At 43.8% G+C, this 19,259-nt stretch overlaps 1 protein-coding gene across 1 annotated transcript in view; it reads left to right on the forward strand.

The window, feature by feature from the left end:
• Nucleotides 1-5,105: 5,105 nt before the first annotated feature.
• The window catches only part of EGF (epidermal growth factor), a 107,184-nt gene continuing 93,030 nt past the window's right edge, over nt 5,106-19,259 (forward strand). Inside the window, 1 exon segment of the mRNA XM_036920873.2 lies at nt 5,106-5,702. Within this exon segment, the coding sequence (XP_036776768.2) occupies nt 5,576-5,702 (127 nt within the window). The 5' untranslated portion in view covers nt 5,106-5,575.

A 19,259-nucleotide genomic window follows, 5' to 3' on the forward strand; every position in this document is an offset into this window, starting at 1 on the left:
TCCAATTTTAAGTGGTAAACCATGGTTATTTTCACCCAAATAATTACTGTCCTAAGAGGCAGAAGAGGGGGAAGACAACACTATTTCACGGTTTCATACATATAATTAGAGCAAAGGAACAGCTGCAACTATGGTTTGCATTTTCATTAGTTTCTAGTAAGTTTAATTACATGGAGTTGATAGCATATCTAGTACTCTTGTAAAGACTTCAAATGCTTTATGCCTAATGGAACCATGCTTCCAGAATTGAAGATCAGGGGAAAAAAACTACTGTGGATATTAGAAAAGCCAGAGTTCTTTCCCTAAACCTTGACATTTTTAGCAGTTAAAATACCTGAGAGAACAACGACGGAGGCATTGTCAGAGGAGGTCATTGAGAGGAAGTGACTACCATTTGACAGACAAACTGGACGCAGGCAATCAGAGGTTCCCCACCTGCTGCCAGGTCCTTGGAATGTACGTTCCTCTCATTGTTCCAACAGCCTTGAGAGGGTAATGTGTTAAGACCATCTGGACTGTATATATGACTGAATCCCATTAAGGCCTCTATATAAACTTTTATTATTACCTACATAGCTTGTCCTAAAAGAGTGTCAAAAGCAAGAACCTTATGATAAAATTGTTGTGTTGTACATGCTCTGTGTGTAATTCAGAGGAAAACCCAGATTCAGTGATTCACAATGCTAAAAACTGCAAGTGACTAGCCATAGTTCATATAGCAGTGGTGTGAATTCTCTCTTGTGGGCTTTTGTTGCCCTAAAATTCCATTTTACTGGGAATCTATTTTCCACCTGATCTTTCTTGACTTTCTGCTTTAAACAGCTCCTAAATAAAATTCTGTATTTCAAAAGTGAAAAAAAAAACACCCCAAACTGCCACCCCAATTTCGAGTGGTCTGCCTCTTTCTTCAGTCTCTCCCTGCCCTTTCTGTACTGGTGGCTAATTTCAAATGTGATCTGGGGAACTTCCCAGGTTGTGTGGAAACCGACAGGCATGCTGAGATTATGTAAATAAATGACATGAAGTCTAAAATTAGCCTTTTTTTTTTTAGATTTAATTTTGGTTGCTGCTTCATAGAATTGTAAAGTATATATTATGAATTGTTATGCTCTTCTTTTTTATATATCCAGCTTCTTTCTTTCTCTTGGTCAGAAATAACTTTCTAGGTGACTGAGGTGGACTTAGCTGAAAAATGGAACATGGGCAGGATTCCTCTTTTCTTGTTCAAGTGCTTTTAAAAATCTGATTTTATTTGGTAGAAGCATGGCATTACTTCAACTGTGCATTAAGCATAGCGTTGCTTAATTGGATAGTGATTCCCTTCTTTTTTAAAAAAATTAATGGATTATTTTTTGTAAAAGCAGTTTTAGGTTAACAGAAAAGTTGTGCAGAAAGTGCAGAGAATCCCTGTATATCCCTTCCCCTTCCCCTGGTCTCCCTTTCCTCTATTTATTAGTACCTTGTGTTAGTGTGCTACATTTGTGACAACTGATGGGCCAATACTGATGCATTATTATTAAAGTCCATAGTTTACATTCGGGTTCACTCTTGTACATTCCATGGGTTTTGATACATGAATAGTGGCATGTATCCATTATCTTGTCATACAGAACTGCTTCACTGCCCTAAAAATCCTTTGTGTTCTCCCTGTTCATCTCTCTCTACCCCAACACCTGGCAAACACTGAACTCTTACTGTCTCTCTAATTTTGCCTTTTCCAAAATATCAATTAGTTGAATTCATACAGTATGTTACCTTTCAAACTGACTTCTTTCACTTAGCAATATGTGTTTATGATTCCCTCATGTCTTTAGTGGCTGGATGGTTAATAGGTTAATATTTTTTTAAAATTCCTGAATGATATTCCATTGTATGGACATACCACAGTTTGTTTATCCATTCATCTATTGAAGAACATCTCAGTTGCTTCCAATTTTTGGCAATTATGAATACAGCTGTGATCGATAGTTGTGTGTTGTTTTTTTAAGGACAGAATTTTTCAACCCATTGGGTAAATAACAAGGAGCAAAACTGCCCTTCTTTTTCAATATAACTTTTACATCTTGTATTCATATCTTGATAAATTATAATTTGCCCTTTGCAACTAGTGCCTGTGTCCCTTCCTGCTTCTTTCCATTAACACTATTTCAGTTTCTGCCATATATGAATCACAAGAATGTCAGACACATGTCAATAATTTTCTCTCTGAAAGATGTTTTCAAATCTTGTCATATTATAATCTTGATACTCTCGATACTCACTGATAGAAGTGGCCTATGAAATAGCCTCTGAACTGTTTCTGCAGGTAGATGTTAAGCACTAATAGTTGATCCTATGAAAGTGCCCTCCCTGCCTTGACACTTCTGGTCCTTGCATTCATATCCATATGCATGGTATAAGTTTTGTTCTTCCTTTTGATGATGCCCCAGCCTGTTCCTTCTGGTCAAAAATACCATTTAATGAGGAAAGAATAATGACTTCAGAATTTGTATCTTCCATAAACGTCTGTGATACTGGGAAAATTTCTCAGCCTTTCTGATCTTCAGTGTCCTCATTTGTGAAATGTGGCTATAATATCTACCTTGCAAGACAATGGTGAAGATTGGAGGTGATGTGAATACTGCATCTACTTCCTGTATGTTTGGCACACTGGGAGCAATCTGTTGATGGTGCAGTGTGGTGATGATTAACAACAGCAAATATATACCCAGGAGAATTAGGTGCTTTGTGCTTCAGCAGGGAAATTTTATCTGAAAATGGGCATGATGACCAGCACACATAAACACATCTCCGAACAGCCTCCCTTCTGTTGCTGTTCACTCACTTGAGAGTGTTAGAGCTGTCCCCTTGCCATTCGGTCTAACTCTCTTAATGATCTGCCAGCAGGGTTTCCTCTCCTCCTCCCTCAGGATCCAAGGGGCTAATAAATAAGCATTTATTGTCTTTGGCTATTTCTGTTCCACATTCTATTGTCAGCATGGCCTTCCTCCTTCTCCATGCCTAACTGAGGCTTTCTATTTGGTACACAGTTTTGCTGCATTCTCCAGTCCACAGAGTTTGTTGCTGTTCTCCCTTCTTTCCTGATGCCAACAGAATAGTTGAGGACTGGCCATTCATTAGCTCATGCTCATAAACTATTCTTTGTTATTGTTGTTAATCAACCTAAGTGAGCTCATGAACTCAGGGGACCATGACGTCTTTTTTTTGTACTCCATATGGTGCCCTATCTTATATAGCTGTTCAATTAATCAATGAATTAGTTAATTTGACTCAATCCCAGAAGCTAAAAGGTATTTGGCAACTCAAACCCATAAAACTATCATAGATTTCTGGACAATTTTCAAATAAGGAGGACATTCATTTGCTCAGGAGAGGTTCAGTTTTATCTTGAAGTAAGAATATGAACTTTTAAAGTATCTCTGGAAGTCTTTCCTAGGTGGACAGCTCTGTCCTATGATTTTGCTGTCTGGACAGCCTTGGATTGTCAGTGAATTAGCTGGGATTGGCCCCTACATTAGTCACCAGACTTGGCATCTACCACAGCTGCATTGACAACATCATCTCCTAGGGGCATATACACAACATCAGTTACAACATTAGCCCAGGTGACATGTGATTAGGAAAGCAAGCCTTTTTAGAACCAAAAATAATATGAGTATTCCAAACCCAAATAAAATATAGTTGTGGATTATTTCCTATCTGTGTTCATATCATTCTTGTCACTCTTCTCTATTAATTCAGCTTGATGGCTGGCTGCCCTCTCAGCCCCTTCTACTGCTGTCACCTGAGACGCTGGCAATGTGTTTTACGGAAGGGGAAGCTTACTCACAAGACAAGGAACTTCATGCAGGTTACCCGGAGTGCATATTGAGTCCAAGTGAGTCCAGAGAGCAACAGAATATTCCATGTCTCCACACCCCCCTTCCCCCACCCCGACTTCTGCTGTCCCCCAGACCTAGCATAAAGGGTCAGAGCTGGCTGATGGAGGCCAGCTGAAATCAGACAAATCCTGACTTTCACTGTTTCCTAAAAGTGACCCAGTACTTTAATGATGAGGACATAGCTAAATATGAATAAAAGGCTTGGAGTTCCCATTTTCCTCTATAACGGGTGTTCACTGGTGTGACTGTTGTTGGTGACTATCTCTTTATCTACACTGGACTAGCGCTTAGAATACTACCTCTGGGCAACTTAAGTGAAAGCTTGTTTTCCAGGATGAAGCAAACTGACAGAAATCTCTATTGTTCATCAAATCTGGAGTAAATGGTTTGCCTAGCTGTGTATTTCTGGGCCCTGGGTGTACTCCTGAAGAAGTGACTGCTGTGGCTCCAGGTAGAAAGTGCTGGAGGAGACAGCTAGTTGATACTTCAAGTTCTTATTTTCTATCACTGATATGTGTAAAGATAGCCTACATTGCCTGAGGAGGAATAGCATTCAGCTCCGCTGAATTTCCAGAGCTTCCCAGATTTTGCACTCCTAGCTTATTTTTTCCAACCCTATAACAACAACCAACTCCTTTCCCTGCACCCCTGGCCCCTCACAGTGTTTTATTATGCTCATGCTGAAAGAAGAGATGTCTGTGCACACTGTATCTCTTTATTTGGCTTCAGGGATTTCCCTTTGATTTGGAAAGAATAATCTTTCAAATTCCACTATAAAATATAAAGGAGAGAAAAAAGATTAGCTCCAGGAATGTGCGCAGGTGTTGAAATTTTGTTCAAATAATGAGCTGAAGATAAATTTTCTTTAGTATTGCTCATGTGAATGATCAGTTACTGTAAGTCTGAATTATTGGCAGTGCTGTTCACCATTGATTTGCCTGGCATAGTTTAACTTGTGTCCCCCTTTCAAGATATTAATGCCTAGCTAATATTCAGCAGGTACCTCCAGGACACCAGGAGCAACTCCACAGCCCCCTAATTGCTCTCTCTCCAGTTCTGCCAGGAACATTTATGGTGAACAGCCAGTTATCTCCTCTTTGGCAGCCCTCCCTGCCTTCCTGGAGTGTGGAATTGCCCACATTCTCATTTGCAAACAAGCTCACTCAAGTGTCACCAAAGGGAAGGAGGTGGAGCCGGAAAGGCTTTAAGAGGAAAGGAAATCATTCTACTTTTCAAAAAGAGAAACCGGACTTGGAGAGGACTCATCTCTCCATATTTCTTCTTTCAGCCTCATCAAGGATCATGGTGGGAACTTCCCATCAGTTCTTTCCTTATTCTTCTCTCTGTAGCCTTTGCCCAGTGCTCTGCCTGTCACAGTGAAGTCAGCTGCAGGCCTCCAGAGTGTGGCTGTTCAGCTGCGAAATTTGTCAGAAGGGTGTCAGGTATTTCTTACTGGCTCCCCAAAGACTTAGATAAAGAAAGCTTTCAGAGTCGTTTCCAGGCTGCAGGGCCACTGTCTTGAGTTGAAGGAGAAGGAGCTGGAAGGCAATAGACAAACAACAGAGTGAAAGATGCCTCAGGGCTGCCTGCCAACCTGGGTGGACACGTTTGGGATCAGACATACTTACCTTGCCCAGGCTATGCACCAGCGAAGTTAAGTGATTTTCTATTGAAAGTTCAAGCCCAACAAGACTATGCTGCTCTTTTTTATCATTCTGTTGCCTGTAGTTTTAAAGTTTACTTCTGTCAGTCCCTCAGCCCTGAAGTTCTGGAACTGTCCTGATGGCTCTCCCTCGGGGAATGGGAATTCTACTTGTGTGGGTAAGTAATCCCATTAACAGGAATTCACATCTTCCTGGAAACTGTCCTCAGACACCTGTTCATTCCGTCTTACATGCTTGGGCAATTTTTTCCTGATTTGTCTTTGGGTGTCTATATTTGCTTAATTTTTGTTTTCTAATGCATGTATATTTCCTTACTGGCTGTTAGAGCTAATGTGCTACCAACTATAAAATGTTACGGCTCTCAAACTATTCTTCTGTGTGTAACTGAACACGTCTCATTTTTAACTAGCTCTTTTCATGTAAACCTTCATCTTTATGTTGATATTAGGCATAATTGCACACTTAGCCGATCAGCTTTATACTGGAAATGGGGAAACAGATGGCTTTTGTGTGTGTGTGTGGAAACTGACTTGTTAAAAGCCATAATGAAAAAAATCCTTCTTTAAGACAGCTTTGTGTAAGAACTCAGAAGTTGCTACAAAACCAGTGAAAAATGGGAAGGGAATTGGTAATTCTGATTGTATCATTGTGAAAGCTATGTTTCAAGTTAACCACCCCCTCCTTCTCCTGCCATTTCTGAAGCTCTGACGCAGCTCTAGTTTTCTGGTAACAGGTGCATTTGCAACTTTGAGAACTTGCTAAGAAACGTCAGTGAGTAAATGTCACCCCATCCCTGTTAAATGGGTTTTAATCAAGGGAAAATGGGACTTTTACTGCATGCAAATAACAATCCTGCTTAAGGATTTTGCTTGAAAAGCCTCTCTTTCACTCTCTCTATGTGGCTTTTATTTGTTCCTCGGGTGGGTCTTCCACCTGCTGTTCAAACAAGGCAGGTGTTTCCATCTGTGAACAGCCCTGACTTTCCTTTCTTGTCACCTTGCCCTTTTGAAAAGGGGTCTCACTCCCCAAAAGAGGTAGGTTAGGTTGAGGGAAACGCAGTAAAGTTTCCAGATGAGAAAACACTGGAAGACAGCACAAAATAGTGAGAATAAAGAGGACAGTTCTGAGCCAAACTGCTGACGTTGGTCCCCTGCCCCCACTCTCCGGTGAAGGAAGTTACGAATGAGGTAGTCAGGTGCTCTTGCTCAGAATCTCAGGACCCTGTCTCCAGGCAGTACTCCTTTTAACAGGTGAGCAGAGCCCTAGGTTACTGGAAGGAAGGACTAAATATAATGGTCTCTATGTCCCCAGCACCTAGAACATTTCTGCAGCCATAGTATGTACTCTGTGAACTGTTGCTGAATGAATGCGTCTCTCCCTAACCTACTAATCTCACATAGCCCTAGAGAAAAGCAACAAAAAAGGGGTGACAAAAGACAAAAACAACCCCAGGCACCTGTGACTCAGCTGCTGGAGGGAGAAGTTAAAGCTTTTGGGGTGAGAGAACTTTCCTGAGAGGAGGGGGCAAGTGTCCAGAGTCAGGCACTACCATCTGTATGGGACGTGAGGAGATGGTGGGAGCCAGTCAAGAAACAGAACCCAAGAGAGCAGAAAAAGCACAGAAATGAACTTCATGCACAGGTTTAGTCTCAGGGCTCTGATTCCTGCTAGCAAGTGGGCCTGTACCTTTGTCCCTTGCTGCCCCTGCGGCTGCCCCAGAAGTGCCTTTGCTAAGGCTGGTCGCCCCAAATAAACTTGACTCCCAGGATACAGACAGTGAGTTTGGGGGAGTGTGTCACAAAGTGGAAAGAGCACAGGTTTTACAAGCCAACATTTAAAATCCATGCTGCCTCCTTAATACTTGAGTTACCCTGGAATATTGCAGAGAAATAATAATACCCCTTTTCAGGAGTGTTGTGGGAATCACATGAGATAACATGTGAAATGCACTTAACATAGAGACTAGCAGACTGTGCTCTATAAATGTCCTCTTGGCTCCATGTCTTGGCTGAATCTCTTTGATCAAATCATACCCTGAGATGTCTTACTTGAACAGGACAGTGACACGACTCAGGCCCATGGAGTGCAGAATATCTGGATGCCACTTTGTGACTCTGCCTCTCTGCCCACTTGCTCCTTGCAAGTCATTGGGTTATAGCCCCTACTTCACACACCACATCTCATGTTAGCTGATAACTGCCTGGGTCACACATTGTGCATTTCAGAGGCTAGGGTTTCTCCTCTCTAAATAGATACGGTGCCATCATCTATTTTTCCCCTAATTAAATTCGACTTGCCTTATTCCTTGTCCTTGGCATTGAGGCCAACATGTGGTCAGCCCGAGGAATGCTTTGTGGTTTGACGAGCTGCATGCAATTTTATGCAAGTTTGTCACTCCTGTGACTGCTAGCCAGATAAACCAAGTGATAACACAGAATTGGGTTTTCTTTTCTCTTCATTTTCCCTCTCCCTTCTGCTTTTTTTCTTTTAATTGACTGATTATTCTGGTGGCTTCTATTTGAGCTACAGTAGGAGAAGAGAGCAATAGGAAAACGGGTGCAAGCTGCTCCTGAACTTTCAAGTCTATTTGCCCTGGAGGAGAAATATCAGTTGAAAAAAGGAACTGTTCCTGTTTGTTGTGGGTACCTGGATTATTTATATGAACTTTCTTGGAAGGGTAGGAAGAAGCACAGGCCAAGCAGAGATCTGGCCGCAGGTGGGATCCTGGGGCATGAAGTTAGCCAACTGGGAGACGGCTTCTAGCAGCAAACAGTGAGATCACTGATTCACTGATCACTGAGATCAGCCTTAGCACTGGCTAAGGCTTGGTCAGCTTCCCAGTCCTGTGCAAACCAGAGTAATTCTGGGATCAGAATCTTGTTTGTGTTTTTCAGCCAGGGTTATTCAAAAGTTTTTTAAAAATCCAATTGCAAAGAAATTACAAAAATGACCTTTTATGCATACTAGGGGAATGAAACCATCCCCTAACTACCCAGAAGTTTGTGATCTTTGGATAGTAGAGATTAGTGGTTCAGAGCTTAAATACTGAAGACAGACCTGGGTTCAAAATCCCAGTTTTACTCGTGAATCATGTGTCTCATCTTCTTCACTGTTAAAAAAAGGTAATTACTGCCTCCTCTAGGGATTGTTGTCAGGAGGGTGTTAATGAGTGTGTTTCCAAATACTGGCCACTAGAATCACCAATGTCCAGGTTACTATGCTGGTCCATCTGGGTCAGAGTCTGTTCTGGGGTGGAATCCAGGTATCATTTGCTTTGTTACTCACCTTTGGTGGTTCTCACAGGCATAATGGGCAGCTGGCCTTAGGACCATTCAATTAATACATGTAAAGTGCATAAAACAGAGTCTAGCATGTAATAAGCACTCACTAACTCTTAGCTGCTATTAATATTTTTAACACAATTAAAATGATTTTTATTGGTGGTAATTGTAGTAGTATTTTCTAAATCTGGCTTGGTTTCTTCCAAAATAATTGATTTTTTAAAAATCACATGGATAAATGTCATATTGACAAATGTGATGATAGTTTTACATTAAAAATTGTAGTCAAAATAATGTCAATATTTACAATTTTATGTTTGTAAACTCAGAAAAGATTTATTAAAAAATACAAAACCATATCAAACTGATTTGAGTGAGCGCCCCGGGGAAACTGTAGCTCCAGTATTTGTCTTTCTGTGATATCAAATGATAAAAAATTTCATTGTGCACAAATGAAATCTGCTTGTTGAATTTCTCACTAGTATTTTATTTTAACAACAGCAGCAAAAACAAATGCCTTGAAAATGTTAGCGATTATTTAAATTGCTGGTGTATTTGTCCTTATGTTTGGAACCAATTTCCCTAAGAATTTTAAAGCTGTTGAGGGCATAATCAAAGAGTGGTAAAATAATGTTTCAAATGAATTTACATTTTTGGGCTAGTTGGGGGTTGTCCAGATATTTGACATTCAATTTAGAAGTTAGAAAGTAAGATTTCTTTCCTTGCCTTCAGAGTAGAGCCAGTAATTGTTTGCTAAAAGTAAGGGGAGTAGTAATTTGGTTCAAGTAAATTAAAAATCTTACTTTATCATCTACAAATGTGCTTTCATGAAAATCTATTTGAAATAATTCCTTGTTTACTGTGAGTGGTTGTTTTTTGTTTATTTCAGGAGTCTCCACTCAATTCCATCTATAAAAAATAAAAATGTGAGCATACGCTCTCAATGTGTTTGGTTCTTTGTCACTTGCATGTTATATATATTAGTATTATAAACATAGCACAACACATAATATTTCCAGTATTTTCTTTCTGCACAATAGTGAACCTTCTTACAGCCTCTAAGTCTACACATCCTACATGGGAGAGACTGTTCTACAGAAGTAATAAAATGACGGAATAAATGCTTTACTTTTTCTTCATTGTTAGGTCGGCTCCTTTCCCTTAACATGAAAAGATGAGCAAAAGGATTGCTTTTTTTCAAGTTAAGGGGTGTTATTCATAGTGAATGACTTTTCTCAGAGTGTGTAATGGAAGACAAAAAGTGCAGTAGGGTCACACTAAGATTCTTCCCTAAGGACCAGAAAGTCAGATTATATCCCTAAGGATGGGCTGGAGTTTCATAAATGCCTAAAGCTATGGCCTTCTAGGGTCACCATATCTTGGGCAATTTAAATAAAAATGTCCTGTGCTCTCTTCTTATGTTCCGGGGGAAACCCAGGGTCTCCCTCTCCTATCTTGGAGGGTTCCTGGGCCTGGGGACGATAATGTGGGAGGGAAAGCTCTGTGCCCTTCCGGTCTTTCCCCTGAATTCTTGATCTACTCTGTGCCTCACTTCCTTCATGTGCTGAACCTTCCCCATGCTCCATCACATCACACTAGACACCACCCTGTTTTACTTCTGGAAAGAGCCCCCGCCTGCTATGAACCGTGAGCATACAGGCTTTAACTGAAGGCTTAGGGCTAAACAAAAGTCCAGACCACCTCTTGATCCAGTATATTAAACAAATCAAAATATTTTTCAGTCTTGTTCTTAAAAGTTAGGTGATTGTTCTCTGTGGGAAAGACTTCCCAGCCATCTGTCCTCTTGGGTGCTAGCCTTCCGCCATCTTAGCCGGCTCCTGGTTCCCCCTCAGTTGTGCTAATCTACACCTAGTCCTCTTTTCTGGGCCTCCTTAATCTATTTCAAATGACCTACATCCTGTGCAAAACGTTTTAGATTTCCAGTTCTGTTTTCCTGATCATATCCTGGGCCTCCCTTCCTAAATCGAAAAAACTTTAAAAAATTACTAAATAGTATACATAAGTGTTTTAATACACAAAACAGTTGTTTCTCAGAAGAGAAATTCTGATGACAGGCTTTAAGCCAATTTTTTCTCTTTTCTCTCCACAATGGGAGAATGTTAATTTTGACACAGACGTGAAGATCCTCAGAGGCAAGTGCTGGGCTATGGAGCTACCACCTGGAGAGGAGCTGTTTTCCCGTATCTCGGCCGGAAGGGGTTGTGGAGGTGCAGGTCTGGGAGAGCCCTTTCTTTGACCCGCGGGACATAAGTCAGAAAGGAGGCAGGGCACTGACTTCAAAAGAGCCCTTCAGAAGTCTGGTCTCGGCCAGCGACTGTACAGTCTTCTATGGGCTGTTCTTTCCTGTTATCCCCAGTCCTTAAGAGGGTCTTATTAAAATTAGAGACTGATCTCACCTGTGCTGAAGAAAATGAGAACAAGGCCAGCCCCTCGTTTCAGGAAAAATGGTACAGTAAGTGGCAGGTAGGAGAGACCATCTCCCAGGAGCCCCCTTAGGGTGGCGCAGCTGGAGGCGCAGGAGGTTGGGGGAGGCGCTGATGAGAGAGGATGAGGGAGGCGGAATATTCCCCAAACAGCCGTCTGCGGTTTCCTTTCCCAGGGTTTCAGTTACCCACGGTCAACCACGGTCAGGAAGCAGATGATCCTCCCTCTGAGCTGTTATCAGAACGTCAGCAGTAGCCTAGCGCTACGTCACAACACTACTTCACTCACCTCACTTCATCTCGTTGATTCCGGGGTTCTTGTTTGCGGAGTCAAAGAATGAATTTAGCGAACAGTCAAGGTGAGAGAGCCAGGGAGAGGCTTTTATTCAGATAAACAGTGATAGAATAGAGCTCCTGGCTCACGCCAGAAGGGGGCAAGAGAGTCCATAGCGGTGTGTTGTCTGGGGGATTTATAGGCGGTTGAGAGACAAAGAGCTAGGGATGCAGACCCACCAAATGGCCTCTAAATATTTATCTTTGAAGAGACACTAAGTTTATTATCAGTTTTCCGGACTATTTTGCAGAGTTAACATAAGAAATATACTGCTTTGATTCTTAGAATAGCAGTTTCTTGGTTTGGGAACGTATCAATCCAGGCTGCTTGTCTTGCTCTCAAGGTGGGCTGAGTTGTTGTCTGTTTGTTAAATAGTAAGTTAAGAATCTTCTTAACTTCTTGGGTGTAAAAAAATACAATCTTATCCTTAAGATGGAATCCTTCCTGCCCTTCACTGTGTTGTTTATGGCTGGGCCTGCCTGCTATATTAATACCCAGGTTATATATTACTTGATTAGGGGCTGGAGGAGGAAAAGCAGCATCCGGGTAAAATTAAAGATAAACTGATTTTAACAGGCTAAAGTAAATTTTACAATAGCCTCATTTAATTGACACAAACAAGACATGGGCTATGCTGAGGTATTTTCTTATCTGGGGAATATTCAAACATTCCAGGCCAAGTTACTCCTGGCTTTTTAGTTTTAACTAATCTTCACTGAAGAATGCATGTACTACTCGTTTGATATATTACTTTGGAGAATTAATGTGGCTCTGACTTTGCTTAATTGTTTAATACAGAGTTTTGGTAGGGGTCTTTTTCCAGAGGCCCTTACCCTACTCTGACTAGACCCATGGTTCCTGTCTCATCGTCATGTAGGCATCTTATCTCACATCATCACAAGAAGAAGGGTGAGTACAGCACAGTAAGATATTTTGAGAGAGAGGGAGAGGCCACATTCACTTAACTTTTATTACAGCATAATGTACTTATTCTATTTTATTGTTACACATTGTTGTTAATCTCTTGCCATTCCTAATTTATATTAAACTTTATCGTAGGTGCAGTGCGTATGGATAGGAAAAAACAGTGTACATAGGATTTGGTACTATCTGTGGTTTCAGGTATCCTCTGAGGGTCTTGGAATGCAACCACTATGCATAGGGGAGAGAACTGTTCCATTAGAGCATCCAGTAATTTGGATTATGAATCAATCACTGTATCTCCTTTTTATCACTGAGTTGTAGATTTCATTGTACCAATTTACCTAGGTGTTTATACATTGAACAAAATGTTAGTTTTGTTATGTTATAGTTTTTAATGTTAGAATTAACTTCTAATCAAGAAAGAACCAGGAATAACAGCAGCAAAAAACCCCATGACCATCAGCACGTAATTGTTCCTATTTTCTATTTACTTCTTGTCCAGAGGGCAGAAACTTTCATTCAGAATGTAATACTACTTACCTTGAAGAAAGTGCTACCTGGGTATTAGATGAACCAAGAATACAGTCCTTTTGTAGAGATTCTTTATTAAAAATAATGTTAATAAATGATGGCTCTGCACACCACCATCCAGTCCCATCTCCAGCTGTCCCATTTGCTGGGGCCTACAAGATGACTGAGATCTGGACCTGGACATTATCAGTAACATTTCTGTCAGATGTAGAAAAAGAAGGGACCTTTGCACTTATTGAAAGATCTGAAGTGCAACATCTGAAGACACATTTCTATTTTAATTTGTATGGCCAATATTACTAACCTCTGAGGGCAATTGTGGAATAATGCTTGTAAATATGCCTTTCTTTAGCACTTCTCTTCCTTAATATCATCATTCAAAGCTATTCTTTGATGCTGGGAGTTTTTTAATGCATAGAAACTTCAGTCGTGTTAGCCGAATACAAAGCAGGAACTCTTCTCTCCTCACCTCTTGGAACTTCTTTCTGAGCCTGGAGTTTGAATTGGTGTATGTGTCTGTTTTCACTTGTGACCTTGATTTTCTAATTCTCCCAAGCCAGGTCAGCCACGCTAATGTCTCTCAGTGTCTGCATGTCCCAAGTATTTCCCAGGATACTTAGTACCCTGGAATATGTGTGGATGTAAGGGCATTTGACAGCCAGCTGACACCTGTGACAGTGATTCATGGTATTCATTGGTTTATTTGCAAAGCCCCCTCCCAGTGACAGGAAAGAAAGGTTTTTTTCAGAGAAAAGCACTACCTTCTTCCACTCAGAGCAGTCTGTCAGGGTGTTACAGGCCAGCTTTGTGTGTAATAAGTGCTTTCACTCATTTGTGGGTAGATGGTTGCTCCGACACAGACAGTCCTAACAACATCATGCACCTGCCTTGTTCTTCACACGTGGGTGTGTGTCCATTTTTTCCTTCATATCAAGGCTTTTCTTATTAAAACTGCAGAAGCTTGAAGAAGGGTCTTTCTTCTTCCATAGACTCCATCCTTGATAATGGAAGATGGATGAACAAACTCAGCAGTGTCATAATATATGGCTGCTGACACCAGTCCTGTGTATTCTGGACACTTCCTTTATGAAGTTTTAAAAATGTGCCCAGAGGCAGAAGCTACCAGGAATTTTCTGGTATTTATCTCCCTCCCTCTGAAGCATACAATTATTCTGTTTACTATGGAACTTTCAATACAAAGGAATTTTATCTCTCTTTGGTATGCAGGGAAATTGCAAAGGTTAGTGTCACTAATGTTAATTTCTATAACAGTAAGTGGAAATATATTATCATTTAGACTGAGGCAACATTGTTGATATTTTTAAAAGCTAACTGTGGATCAAAAAGCTTGTTATATTTTGGAAAACAAATCAGAAAAATTGACTGAAACATATATTTCTTGGTTATTCTAAGGAATCATGGCAAAGATGTCATGTAAGAGGGGAAATAAGTACATGAATGAAAATTTCCATTTAGAATTTCAATGCATTTTAAAAGTTCCCAACAATGTCTAAGAGAGGATGATAGGTGACTGTCTTTCAATGCTGATGTAGTTTTTCTGGAACAGAAAGCTAAACAGAAGCACATTGTGCATGGATATCCTTCTTTAACATAAGCTATGTTATACATATGAAGTGACTGGTTTTATTACCAACAGACAGGATGAAATGCCATTTTTGAAACAAAGGATAATGAATTATGGTTGCTGATCTACATGTGTGGACTAACACTGTGACAGGACCCTATGGGACAGGACTCTATGGGATTCAAGACCCTATGGGACTAAGGACCCTGTGGGACAGGACCCTATGGGGCAGGACTGTATGGGACTCAGGACCCTATGGGACTCAGGGCCCTATAGGAGTCAGGATCCTATGGGACTCAAGACCCTAAGGGACTCAGGGCCCCATGGGACTCAGGACCCTATGGTGTAGGACACCATGGGACACAGGACCCTATGGGGCAAGACCCAATGGAACTCAGGACTCTATGGAACTGAAGACTCTATGGGATTCAGGACCCTATGGTACTCAGGACCCTAGGGGACTCAGGACCCTATAGGCCTCAGGACACTATGGTACAGGACCTCAAGGGACACAGGGCCCTATGGGACTCAAGACCCTATGGGACTCAAGACCCTATGGTACTCTGGACCCTAGGATATTCAGGACCCTATGGACCTCAGGACACTATGGTGCAGGACCCCATTGGACACATGACCTTTGAGACTCAGGACTCTATGAGACTCAGGACAGTATGGGACAGAACCCTATGGAACTCAGGACTCTACTGAACAGGACCCTATGGGGCAGTACCCTATGGGATTCCTGACCCGATGGGATACAGGACCCAATGTGGCAGGAAAATATGGGGCAGGACTCTATGGGATTCATGACACTATGGGACTCAGGACCCTATGGGAAAGATTACTATGGGGCAGTACCCTATGGGACTCAGGACCCTATGGGACTCAGGACCCTATGGGGCAGGACCCTGTGGGACTCAGGTACTTATGAGACAGGACCCTATGGGACAGGACCCTATAGGGCAGTACCTTATGGGACTCAGGACCCTATTGGACTCAGGACGCTATGGTACTCAAGGCCCCATGGGTCCTATAGGGCAGGACACTATGGGGCAGGATCTTATGTGACTCTGGACACTATGGGACAGGAACCTATGGGACTAAGGACCCTATGGGACTCAGGATCTATGGACTCAGGACGACATGGAACTCAGAGCCCTATAGGACAGGACTCTATGAGATCAGGAGCCTATGGGACTCAGGAACCTATGGGACATGACCCTATGAGACTCAGGACCCTATAGGACTCAGGGCCCTATGGGACATAGGACCCTATGGGACAGGACCCTATGGAACTCAGGACCCTTTTGGGCAGGACCCTATGGGAGTCAGGACCCTATGGGACTCAAGACCCTATTAGACTCAGGACCCTATGGAACTCAGAGTCCCATGGGATAGTACTCTACGGGAATCAGGACCATATGGGACTCAGGACCCTATGGTACAGGACCCTATGGGACTCAGCACACCATGGAACTCAGAGCCCTATGGTACAGGAAGCTATGGGACTCAGGGCTCTATGGAACTCAGGACTCTATGGGACTTAGGACCATATGGGATTCAGGACACTGTGGGATTCAGGACCCTATGGGACTCAGGACACTATGGACCTCAGAGTCCTATGGGACAGGATGCTATTGAACTCAGGACCCGAGGGGACTCACGACCCTATGTGGCAGAACCCTATGTGACTCAGGACCCTATGTGACTTAGGTCTCTATGGGTTTCAGGTCCCTATGGGACTCAGGATCCTATAGGACAGGAACCTATGGGACAAATGACACTATGGGGCAGGACCCTATGGGACTCAGGACCCTATGGGGCAGTACCCAATGGGACACAGGACCCTATGGGACAGGACCCTATGGATCAGGACCCTATGGGACAGGACCCTATGGATCAGGACTCTATGGGACTCAGGACCTTATGCAGCAGGACCCTATGGGACTCAGAGCCCTGTGGGAATCAGGACACTATGGGATTCCAGACCCAATGGATTCAGGACTCTATGGGACACAACCCTATGGGAATCAGGACCCTGTGAGACATAGGGTCCTATGGGACTTAGGACCCTATAGGACTCAGGACTCTGTGGGGCAGGACCCTATGGGACAGCACCCCATGGGACTCATGATCCTATGGAACTCAGGACCCAATGGATTCAAGACACTATGGAATTCAGAGCCCTCTGGGACAGGATCCTATGGACTCAGGACCCTATTGGACAGGAACCAATGGGGAAGGACCCCATGGGACTTCTGACCCAATGGGATACAGGACCCTGTGTGGCAGGACACTATGGTGCAGGATGATGTGGGATTTGTGACACTATGGGACTCAGGACTCTATAGGATAGGTTACTATGGGGCAGGACACTATGGGATTCAGGACCCTATGGAATAGGGCCCTATGGGGCAGGACCCCATTCAACTCAGGACCCTATGGGCCTCAGGACTCTATGGGACAGGACCCAATGGGGCAGTACCCTATGGGACTCAGGATCCTATGGGGAAAGACCTATGGGACTCATGACCCATGGGACTCAGGTCCCTAAGGGACTTAGGGCTCTGTGGGACTCAGGACCCTCTGGTACTCTGGACCCTATGGAGCAGGACTCTATGAGGCAGGACCCTATGGGACTTAGGACCCAATGGGACTCAAGACCCTATAGGCCTCAGGACCATATTGGGCAGTACCCCATGGGGCAGGACACTATGGGACTCAGAACCATATGGGACTTAGGATCCTATGGGACTCAGGACTCTACAGGACAGGATCCTATGGGGCAGTACTCTGTGGGACTCCTGACCCGATGGGATACAAAACCCTATGTGGCAGGACTCTGTGGGGCAGGACTCTATGGGATTCACAAACCTATGGGACTCAGGACACTATGGGACAGGTTACTATGGGCAGGACCCTATGGGACTCAGGTAATTATGGGGCAGGAACCCATTGTACTCAGGACCATAAGGGCCTCAGGACCCTATGGGACTCCAAACTCTATGGGACAGGACCCTATGGGGCAGGGCCCTATGGGACTCAGGACCCTATGGGGAAGGACCCTATGGTCTCATGACCCTATGGGACTCAGGGCCATATTGGGCAGGACCATATGGGGCAGGACTCTATGGGACTCAGGACCCTATGGGATTTATGACCCTATGGGGCAGGACCCTGTCGTACTCTGGATCCTATGGGGCAGTACCCTATGAGACTCATGATCCTATGGGACTCAGGACCCTATGGGGCAGAACCCTATAGGACTCAGAACCCTTTGGCCAGGACCCTATAGGACTCAGGACGGTATGGTACTCAGGACACTATGGGGCAGGACTCTAAGGGGCAGGACCCTATGGTACTCATGACACTATGGGACTCAGGACCCTATGGACATGACCCTATGGGACTCAGGGCCCTTTGGTACTTAGGACCCTTGGGGACTCAGGACCCTATGAGACACAACCCTATGGGACAGGACCCTATCTAACCCAGGACCCTTTGGGGCAGGACCCTATGGAGAATGACCCTATGGGAGTTAGGACCATATGAGAAAGAAACCTATGGGACCCATGACACTATGGGACTCAGGACACTATGGAACTCAGAGCCCTATGGTACAGGAAGCTATGGGACTCAGGACCCTATGGGTCTCAGGAACCTATAGGAGATGACCCTATGAGACTCAGGGCCCTATGGGACTCCAGACTCTGTGGGACTCAGGACCCTATGGGACAGGACTCAATGGGACTCAGGACTCTATGGTACTCAGGGCTCTATGGGACTCAGGACCCAGTGGGGCAGGACACTATGGGGCAGGATCCTATGGGACTCAGGACCTATGGAACAGGATACTATAGGACTCCACTCTATGGGACAGGACCCTATGGGTCTCAGGATCCTGTGGGACTCAGGACACTATTGTACTGAAGACCATATGGGACTCAGGACACTAAGAGACTCAGGGCCCTATGGGACTCAGGCCCCTATGGGGCAGGACACTATGGGTCTCACAACCCTATGGTACTCAGGACACTATGGGGCCCAGGACCCTATGGGACTCAGTCCCTATAGAGCAGGACCATAAGGGAATCAGGACCCTATGGAACTCAGGACTCTACTAGACAGGACCCTATGGGGCAGTACCCTATGGGATTCCTGACCCAATGGGACACAGTACCCTATGTGGCAGGACACTATGGGGCAAGACCCTGTGGGACTCAGGACCCTAGGGGACTCAGGACCCTATGGGGTAGGACCCTATGGGGCAGGACCCCATTGGACTCAGGACCCTATGAGCCTCAGTACCCTACAGGACTCAGAACTCTACAGGACAGGACCTTATGGGGCAATACTCTATGGGACTCAGGACCCTATGGTGCAGGACCCTATGGAACCCAGGACCCTATGGGACTCAGGACTCTATGGGACAGGACCCTAGGGACAGTACCATATGGAACTCCTGACCTGATGGGATACAAGACCTTATAGGGCAGGATCCTATGGGATTCATGACCTTATGGGACTCAGGACCCTGTGGAATTCAGGACCCTATGGGACAAGACCCTATGGGGCAGGACCCTATTGGACTCAAGACCCTGTGGGACTTAGGACC

This window comes from Manis pentadactyla, chromosome 5 (genome assembly GCF_030020395.1).
Source record: "Manis pentadactyla isolate mManPen7 chromosome 5, mManPen7.hap1, whole genome shotgun sequence".
NCBI classification, from domain to species: Eukaryota; Metazoa; Chordata; class Mammalia; order Pholidota; family Manidae; genus Manis; species Manis pentadactyla.